Genomic DNA, 9,632 nt, shown 5'->3' with positions numbered 1-9,632 from the left:
CTTTAGATAAGGAATCCATCATAATTGTTGAAGGTAGATTTACACAAATTAAAAATATGAAAACTATGGAAAACTGTAGACTGAATAAATAATGCTGATATGACAAGTACATTATATTAAGAGAAAAGTGAATATGCAATATATTACTTACCATGCTCCACGTAGTAGATGAATACTTCAGTAAGGAAACAGTGTATATAATTGAAATAGCATTAATGAACACATTAAGTGATACATTTAGAAAATCATACTTCCCTGAACCAACAAAGGCATAAATTACATATATATGTAATATATGTTATATATATATATATATGTATACTTTAAAATTTTGCTAATTAGGGGAAACATTTTGTATTAGGAATAAAGTTTAGGAATTATTTCCTAAATTGTTAATGATGGAGATTCTATCAATCACACATAGTTAAGTATTTTGCACCTTAAGTAATCATTACTTCCATCCCTCATATTTGACATAGTTATCAAGTGTTTATTCAGAAACTATTTAAAAAATTACATGTGCTGGGATACATATGAGACTGTAACAACAATAGCCCCATCTTACAGAGATCCTGTTTGTCATTATCATCATTGCTTACTGCCCACAGGGATAAAGACATTGTATAGAGACTTGTACAGTCCATGATTTGGTCTTCTGAGGTGCCAGTACACGTGGATCTGTACAAATGCAACGGGTTTTGTTAAACAATCGAAAATCGGCTACAATAGTAGTCAAATGAACATGTCATTTTGGTTCACTAATAAAAATACTTTCAAATCTTTTCTAATAAAACCCAAAACTTGCAAACAATTCTCACTGGAAGGGCCCAATCAATTGCCCTATTTTTTAAAATACATTGGGATACAATCAGCTCTGTTTTCTTAAAAGAAAATACAGATTCAATTGGGTGGGTTGCATTGGCTTTTAAAGATTTTGCCATTAAATTCTCCACATTTTTAATGATTGAAAATGCCTTCCTGATACCACGTCAGTTTTAGAAATGCAGATCCTAATACAGTGTGACACCTCTGCAAAATCATAGGCTAAATATTGAAGGAAAGAGGAATGCTAAATGTGCATATAAAAATAGGTGCTACAATAAAATATTTGTATATTTCATCAATAAGTTATTTTGACTAATCAATTATGGATCATATAGCTCTGTAATTTTAATGATTTGTCCACATCTATGGTGATCCTTTACAGGATCACAATACTTTTTTTTAATTCAAATGTCCAGAATGCATACAAACACATCCTTTAAAAACAAAGAAAAGGAATGAGAAGGGAGGGGAGGGAAGGAGAGAAGGAGAGGGGCGGAAAAAGAGAACACATTTCCTATTAAAGTTGGGGTGTGCTAATTTCTCCACAAAAGCCAGTTAGACCCACCCATGGCTTAAAAGGGGAGAAAGAGAGGTGGGGCAGGGGCGGGAGAGGGGGAGGAAGCAAAAGAGGAAGAGTAGAATCTATGCTCTGCCATCATCCACCATTCTTAGCACTTCCAACCACTACAAAAATGACTGCGACCTTTCACAAGTCACCCGCGCAGCAAATTGGCCTCCTTAAAGCCCTTCTCCACACCTTCCCCACACGCAAGAAGAGAAAGTGATGCGCCCAGTTTACACAAATGTTTCCCACGTGTAAATTTTAAAGGAAATTGCACACCCTTTTCGTATCTTCCACCGAAGCTGAGAAATCCCGTGCCAAGGCACTTCACCCTAAACGTTGAAACAACACAATTAATCAAATGTGTTCACTGTGTGTGTCTGCTTGCTTGTTTGTTTTAAATGCAAAAGCTCCAAGGGAGTTTCTTTGCTTTTAGAACTGGCTAAATGTGGTCTGTTTTTCCAGCACTTCGAGGTAGTCCGGCTCAACGTTTAGTTTTGCTTTTAACTCCAGATATTCGTTCCGGTTGGGTTCTACAAAGACAGCACTCGGGGGGCTGTAGAGCACCGGTTCCCGTAGCCTGCTGTCCCCTGCCCCCGGGTGCAAATACTGATGGGGGCGTCTCAGGTCATAGTTGGGGGAGAAAGTGTAAGCAGCGGGGCTGCACGGGAATTTGGGATATTCCGGGAGGCTATTGCCGGCGGGGGTGGTGGAGCAGTGTTTCTCTGGTTCTAAAATGCCCCTGTAAAAGCGGTCGGCGTCCTGCACCGGCGACAGCAGGTCCTCCCGGGGCTCGATGGTGCTGACGCTGTAGGCGGGGCTCCGCAAGTGGTGGCTTTCCCGCCTCTCCTCCTCCCCGGGCTGCAGCTGCAGCTGCGGCGGGGGCTGCTGCTGTGGCTGCTGCGGTGGCGGCGGCGGCGGCTGCTGCTGCTGCAGGTGGTGGTTGCTGCTGTAGGTGACCTTGAGCTCGTGCAGGTCTTTGTAATCCTCTACGGAGTTGCCCTCTCGGGAGCGGTAGATGGGGTTTTTGCACATATGGCCCAGTGGGTGGGGGATGTATTCATACACGTGGCCCGCGGGCGTCTTCACCTTGGGCAGCGCGGGCCCGCGGTGATGCACGTGCGCGTGTGGGTGGCCGCCCGTGCCGCCGCCGCCGCCGCCATACACGCTGTACTGCATGTTAAAGGAGCTCACGTCGGAGTTGTTGGTGCTAGTGTGGTCGCTCTGGTTCTTCTTCCTGCGCTTCATGACCAGCACGAAGAGCCCGGCGGCCACGAAGACGGACATGATGAAAACCAGCAGGAGGCTGAGAATTAACACAGACAAGGGCACCGACGACGCCCCTCCGCCTGCGCCCAAGCCCGCGGGGGCCCCAGTGCTATTCAACCGGACCGCAGGAGTCACGGCGCTGGTCCTCGCAGGGACCTGGATTGAGGAGGGTGTGGGCGTGGAAACCACTACATCTGAATAGTCAGGGCACAACAGCTCCGATTTAATGGAACGCATATCGGTCTCAGCGAATTTCTTGGGCGCCTTACAGATCACCTCGTCCACTAGGACGCCCACTTTGAGCTGCTCCACCCACAGCTTCATGCCCACAATGTCGCAGGTACAATCCCAAGGATTGTCATGCAGGTCGATTTGGATGAGTGACTTCAGCTGGTCCAAAACTCCACTCACTGGCAAGGAGGTGAAGTGGTTACTCCTCAGGTTTAGCCTGAGGAGGGTCAGGCCAGAGAAGACGCCTGAGGGCATGGCCTGCAGGAGGTTGTTATTCAAGAATAGCAGCTGGAGGTTTGGGACCGGGTCAAAAGTTCCAGACTGAATCTCGCGGATGAGATTGTACTGGAGGAAGAGATACTGCAGGCTCTGCAGGCCATAGAATAACTCCGGGCTCAGCCTCTCGATCCTGTTGCCATTCAGGTAGAGGCGCCTCAGGTTGGTGAGATCCCCGAAAGCGTGGTCCTGGATCATCGAGATGCGATTATTCCCCAGGTGCAGGAGGTCCAGCCCCGTGGCCTCCAGGAAGTCTGTCCTGCGCACGACAGCGATGTAGTTCTCTGTCAGATACATTTTCTTGGGATTGTAGGGCTTGGGCTGCAGTTCAGCGATGCTCTCGATCTTTCGCTCCTGGCAGTTTACGTTGAGGCCCAGATCAGAGATCTGCAGGTTGCAAGTGCACGCGGTGGGACACTCCAAAGGCACCGGGGATTTGGTCTGATAGGCGATGCTGGGGCCATAGTTGCTGTAGCCCAAGTCCTTAGAGGGCTGCCGAGAGGTGGGGCGCACCCTGGGCTTGTTGGGTTGGCGAGTCCCCTTAGGGGGCTTCAAAGGGGGTTTGTAAACAGCAGAGGAAGAAGTGGCCACAGAATTCACTGACGCCGGGGTGGTGTGTAAATACCCCGTGGTGCTCAAAGGCGTCTGCGGCCTCATCTCGTAGTCAGAAATAAGTCTCCTTGGGCAAAGTTCCTGCTTGGATACCTCGTCCAAGTCCCTTCCGTGTAAGCGGAAGGGGGTCTCACAAACCACATCCCCCACCAGGGCTGAGTAGGAGATGCTGTCCAACCAATCCTTTAGAGAGATCAGCTCACAAGAACAATTCCAAGGGTTTTCCTCCAGCTGTAGCTCCACAACTTTATCCATGTGCTGCAAGAGCCCCACGTAGGGCAGAAGTTTCAGCCGGTTCCCCCGGAGGTCCAAGTGCGTTAAGGGCACAAAACGGAAAAGATTGTTGGGTAAACTGGACAAAAGATTGTCATTGAGGATAAGCACCTGCAACAAATGCAGTTTCCCAAAAGCATTGGGTTCAATGACGCTGATGTAGTTGTAATCGACCTGTAGGTACTCCAGGTTCTCCAAGCCAAGGAAGGTATCATCTCGCAGAAGTTCCAGTTTATTATTGTTCAGATGCAATCTCCTCAAACCCCGTAGCCCATGGAAAGCCCCGGTCTCAATGTCCTGGATAACATTGCTACCCAGATGCAAAATTGAAGCCCCAGTGTAATTGACAAACTCATTGGGATAGAGACGGTTCAAAAGGTTTCCGGACAACAAAAGGTGGTAGATTGGGAAACGGGGAGGGCTAATTTCAGAGAGACTGATGATTCCCCGGTTTTCACAGCTCACAGTTAAAATGCCGTCCTTTTCCTCACAAGGACATGCGTTGTCACAGATTTCCCCATAATAATCGATGGTTTCTGCACACGAAAGGACGAGAGATGTTACAGCAAACGCTAGAGTCTGCAGCATCCAGCTATGCATTTTTCTGTGAAGATCCTGTTCCAAAGTTACTGGGGGGCAGCAAGTGTGCATTTTACCTCCTGTAAGGGAGAGAGAAAACAAGGAAACAACAGAATATGACAAAAATTTAAGGGATCAGTCAGAAAGTCTCTCTCTTTCTTAACATTATTACTCTAAAACCCAAAAGGAAGAGATATAAATGACACACCCCCCAAGTGAAACATTGACATTCTCCAGATTTTATTAAAATCTATTATACATTTTGATTTAAACGTTGATTTTATTTTTTTAAATGAGCACACCACAAATATGCTGCTCCTTACAAGATAAGAGCAGGTTAGATAAAGTCCCATTTTAGTTTTCTCTGCTCCCCCCCTTTTCAAAACCAATACATAAATATACATAAAATGGCTGTCAGTACAGTTTCATGGTTCTAATTTAAGAAAAAAAGAAGCACCATTTTACAAGGTTCCCCACCTCACCTATACCCAGCCCCCACCCCCCCTTCTTTCTTTCAGAATCTCTTCAGTTAACAGTTCACCGTGAAGGTCTCTCATATTCACAGAGTGGCAAGGAGCCAAAATACTTGGGGTATTTTAAGCCATCGCTAGAAATGCCACGGTGGGAACCTAAAGGATACTTTTCAGAGGCAAAAAGGTTGTAATATAATGCATCAAAGGAGCCCCAAGAAGCTCTTAAATCACCAATTGTCTCCCGGAGCTTTGAGTAAGGAGAAAAAGGAGAGCGCATTTGCTTTGATGGTGGACTTCACTACCACGCTATTAAGCACATCAGCGTCCTAATTGCATGCACGGTGCCACTTAGCAGCGCTTCCCTGAGAGCGCCCTGCGACCACTTCTCATTGATCATGTCAGCGACGCTACCAAACCGCATCTTTAAGCCACTGAAATAGTTCTGCACGATGGATTACAAAGAACTCAGCGAAGGTATCCGCAATCTCCGAATACCTCCCGATGCCTAGAGTTTAAAAAGGACGTTCCTACCGCTTACCGGGAATCAGTAAACCAAGGATCAGCACCAAAGCCTCCCTTACCTTGGGCTCCGCGTCTATTTGCAACGGTAATAGCAAGGTTTGCACGGAACTACCACCTCGACAGCATCCCCATCTTTGGAGTTGCTTATTACATTTAATTGTGAACGCTTCCCTCTCTCCTTTTTTTTAATCTCAGGGAAAGGACGCCTGGGCTGATTAAGAGACAAAATAGAAAGGTGGGAGGGAGAACTGTAAGTGACTTAGGTCAGTTGTTTAATATCCGAATTCCATCTCCCACAGGAATCAATATGACCCCCTCCCCCTTTTTTTTCTTGCTCGCTTTTTGTCCCCTTGAAGGCTTCCTTCCACTTCCTACTTCTGATCAACAGCAGCACTCTTAAAGGAAGGACATAAATGGAATGAGCGTGTGTGTGTGTGTGTGCGCGCGCGCGCGCGCACGCTGCTTTGGTTAATGGGGTGGGGGACATTTGATAGAAATGCTGGACTCTAGGAACCTATGCCTTTTCTCTGGTCAACCTTGCCTTTGCCTCACTACCGAAGTCTAATAACAAATTGCAACTCCAAACTAAAGCCAAGATGTGTCCGAGACAGCGGGTTCAAGCCTGGAGACCTTGCTCCTGATCCCCAAGTCGACTCCAGCCCGCGCTATTAAACGCCCCTGCATTCACACGCACATGTACCAGTGTGCCTGCGAATCATTCACGTGTGGCCACCCAGACGTGTCGAGATGAATTGGAACCACAGTGCATAAACCTCGCAAGTATCCCCGACCTCCCAACGCAACGGTAAACGTCTCCCGGCTTAAAAGCGGCAAAAACATCCCCAGTGAAAGCAAAACGTTTACCTTGAAATTTCAGTTCTCCACTGGATCAAATCCGCACATCCATTCAGCGAGGTTGGGTCCCCTCCCCCTCCCTCCCTGTGCTTCCCCGCCCCCATTCACCTCCCACCCCATCTGAAAGACCATTGCAAATTCTGTCCAGCCAGTATTAAACTCCAGCGTTTACAACTTTAATTCAGTTCTAGTTAGCAAGCGTCGAAGAGCTTCCTCTCAACCCACTCCCTTTCCCCTCCTCCTTGCTAGCAAAGGAGACCAAAATTTTGAGAAAATAAAGTTGAATGAGCCTCGGGAGGCTGACATTCTGACGGGGAAACGCACCTCCGATGCAAATTCGCTGGTGCGCTGAACATTCTCAGATTCTCAGATTTTTTTTTTTTTTTTTTTTTTTCTGGAGGGCTGGGGCGGGGGGACTATTCATTTTCTCCCAAAGAATTTAGATACTGGATCACCGCCCTGTACGTCCCTGCATTAAGCAGCATGGAGCCTCTCGGACTGGAGCCCAGCACCCAGGCCGAACCGGAGGCTCCGGGCACAGCTGCTCAAGCGGCCGCCCAGGCAGAAACACCCGGAGTTCCAGGACGCGAGGCTCCCCCTCCCCCACCCCGCCCCAAAGAGAAGGAAGGGAAAACCGAGGAAGAAGGGGAGGGAGAAGAGGGAAAGAAAACCACCCCACCACATAGATACACACATACACACATACACATACACACACACACACACACACACACACACACACACACACGAACCTCTTTTGCAAAGTAAACGATAGACTTACCCCGTCTCACATTTCCAAGGCCCAGTCATCACAGCCACCCTTTAAAAACACACACATACACAAAAACCCTCTTTGGGGTATGCAATGGGTTTCTCAAGCCCAGGCAGGGCGAGGAGACGGCGAGCAGCGCGGTCCCAGAGGCTGGAGGAAAGAGGCGCCCGGACGCCTCCAGCCTGGGGCCGCCGCCGCGGTGGCGACCGCGGGTTCCGGGGCTCCCCAAACGGCTCTCCCCCGTGCTCTCCGCGGTTGTCGGAGCGGGCAGCAGGGTTGGGGGGGGAGAGCGGGGGGCGATCTGGAGCGGCGGGATAGGAAGGCAGTGGGAGGGGGCGGCGGAGGTCCGGCTGGAGAGGCGCCTCGCTGTAGGGGCCGGGAGCCGGAGCCGGGCGGGGCGGGGAGGGGAGCTGCTGGGAGGGGAGGCACGGAGCGGGAGGAGGGGGACGGGGACGCGGAGAAGACTGCCTGGCACCGCCGGCCCCGCCAACGTGACGGTCAGCCCCGCCGAGCGCTCGCACCCGCTCACACTCATGATCACTTGCACACTCGCTCCAATATATGTTAAGGCGCGATCGCGGGGTCCCTGGCAGCCTTCGCTGCACCCTCCCCCCACGGGGGTACTCACAGTTCCCATCTGCATAGGGGGCAACTTTCTCCGACCCAGCTGAGGCCGCCGCCCCCTCCAGCCTCCTCCGGCTCCTCGCACCCTCCGGCCTGGGTTCGCGCCGGCCGGCCCTCCCCTCCCCCCTCGGCTCTCCTCCTCGCCGTCTTCACCACATTCCCCCCTGGTCAGTGGCGCACGCCCGGGGACGAGCCAGAGGAAGCGGGTCGCGGGGGTGTGCATGCATCTCCCGCCTTCTTCTTGCAGCGCACACTGTACATGGTAGTGAGGGGGCGAGCGAAGGTGGCACCGGCCCCTCGGCTGCTCCAGCGAAGGCGGCGGCTGCAGCTCCTGCGCTGTCCTCCGCCCCCCGCGCAGCGGCGACCACCGCGCTGGGATCCCGCCGCCGCTGTCCCCGCGCAGAGCCCGCCGCCGCCGCGGCCCCTAATTAGTATTTGAGAGGCTCTCGCATCCTTTTGGCAGTTTCATCCTCACGGTGTTTGCAGGGTTTTTTTCTGTATCCCTTCCCCAGATGCGGCGCACAACCGTCATTATTTGGAACTCTCTATCACCGACATCCTTTGGGGTTTCTGGGGGAAGGGGGGGCGGGCAGGAACCGCGTCGTTCTATGCCTGTGGCTTGTCCTGGCAGCCCGGTGGCTCTAAAAAAAAACTCCGAGAAAGTCGCGTCTTCCTCCCGGGCGCCGAGGAGGTGGCAACGCGGTAAGCAACGCCGGGTCTCTGAGACAGCTGCTCCGGAGCGGGTGCATGGCCCAGTCCAGTGCACTTGTTTATTGTCGCGCCTCTGGTGCGAGCCAAGCTGCAGCAGACATGATGGGCCCAGGGCGAAGCGGGCACTCGGTGGCCGATAGATGGCAGCCGAGGGCGAAGGCGTCCCTGGGCTAGGGCGGCGCAAGCGGGGCCCCCTTGGATGTCACATTCGTAGGAGAGAGAGGAGTCTTGGACCATGTGCGTAATGCGAGCGTGGGACTGTGCAATTCTCTGATTGGGAAAGGGAGGAGTGGCAATAACCCCGGCAGTGCCAGACTTGCTGGTGGTCAGGAACAGATGATTCCAGCCCTGTGCTGATCATCTGCCTTCCTCCTGCTATTTAGAATGCTGCTGTCTCGTGTACATACTGTTAAGGATCCTGGAAAAGGGAGTGGTTCCTCCTAGCTGCAAACAAGGGGGCTACTTTTCTTTTATCTTTTTAATAGAATTACGTTTTATAGGTGTGTCTAGGCAACACAAGGGAATGTGAAAGACTTTCAGAGGGAATGTTTGCGAATACGTTTGGTGTGTACTAAAAAGCTGGAAAACCCCTAAGTAAATGCAATATCGATAGAAAGCGAGTTTCTTGAAGAGTCATCTGCTAAACTCCACTAGAGTCATCTCTACAGTAAGTATTCTTGGGTCTTTCCGTGAAACCAGACACTTCCATCCCCAAAAAGTGGTCTTTACATTCATAAGACATGTTTTCAATATTTGTAATATTAGACCGTTCATCCCAGCTATAGGAGAAAAGTTGATCATAGTAAGTGACCCAGCGTAGGATGAGTACACATGTGCCTGTTCCTTTGATAACTGTGTAGTTAGTTTCTCCATGTAAATGTATTTTACCCACTTTATTTTGGAATTAATTACGTCTTAATTATTATTGATATTGTTTTATCCTTAGTAATATTTGGGATAATACTGTGTTATAATCTGGCTAATCATATGTTTAATATTAATATAGAGTCTGATAATATGTCTATGTTCTGAGACGTATATATATCTC

At 50.0% G+C, this 9,632-nt stretch overlaps 1 protein-coding gene and 1 long non-coding RNA gene across 3 annotated transcripts in view; one reads left to right on the top strand and one right to left on the bottom strand.

Moving 5' to 3' along the window:
• Nucleotides 1-335: 335 nt before the first annotated feature.
• On the bottom strand, nt 336-7,959 carry SLITRK5 (SLIT and NTRK like family member 5). 2 transcript variants are annotated; one of them, XM_032151096.2, is made up of 2 exons: nt 7,878-7,959; nt 336-4,707 (listed from the first exon to the last, which is right to left on the bottom strand). In XM_032151096.2, exon 2 carries the CDS (start codon nt 4,697-4,699, stop codon nt 1,820-1,822), a length of 2,880 nt encoding a protein of 959 aa, XP_032006987.1. In that variant the 5' UTR covers nt 4,700-4,707; nt 7,878-7,959; the 3' UTR covers nt 336-1,819. The 2 variants fall into 2 exon arrangements, with proteins under 2 accessions (XP_032006987.1, XP_032006990.1); XM_032151099.2 differs by lacking the exon at nt 7,878-7,959 and adding an exon at nt 6,487-6,543.
• Nucleotides 7,960-9,018: 1,059 nt separating this feature from the next.
• The window catches only part of LOC116467377 (uncharacterized), a 229,613-nt gene continuing 228,999 nt past the window's right edge, over nt 9,019-9,632 (top strand). The window contains exon 1 of the long non-coding RNA XR_004247780.2: nt 9,019-9,251. This is a non-coding gene — a long non-coding RNA (uncharacterized LOC116467377). The remainder of the gene's footprint in view (nt 9,252-9,632) is intronic.

Source organism: Hylobates moloch, unplaced genomic scaffold (assembly GCF_009828535.3).
Source record: "Hylobates moloch isolate HMO894 unplaced genomic scaffold, HMol_V3 SCAFFOLD_4, whole genome shotgun sequence".
Classification (NCBI taxonomy): domain Eukaryota; kingdom Metazoa; phylum Chordata; class Mammalia; order Primates; family Hylobatidae; genus Hylobates; species Hylobates moloch.
This window is presented reverse-complemented; position numbering and strand designations above follow the sequence as displayed.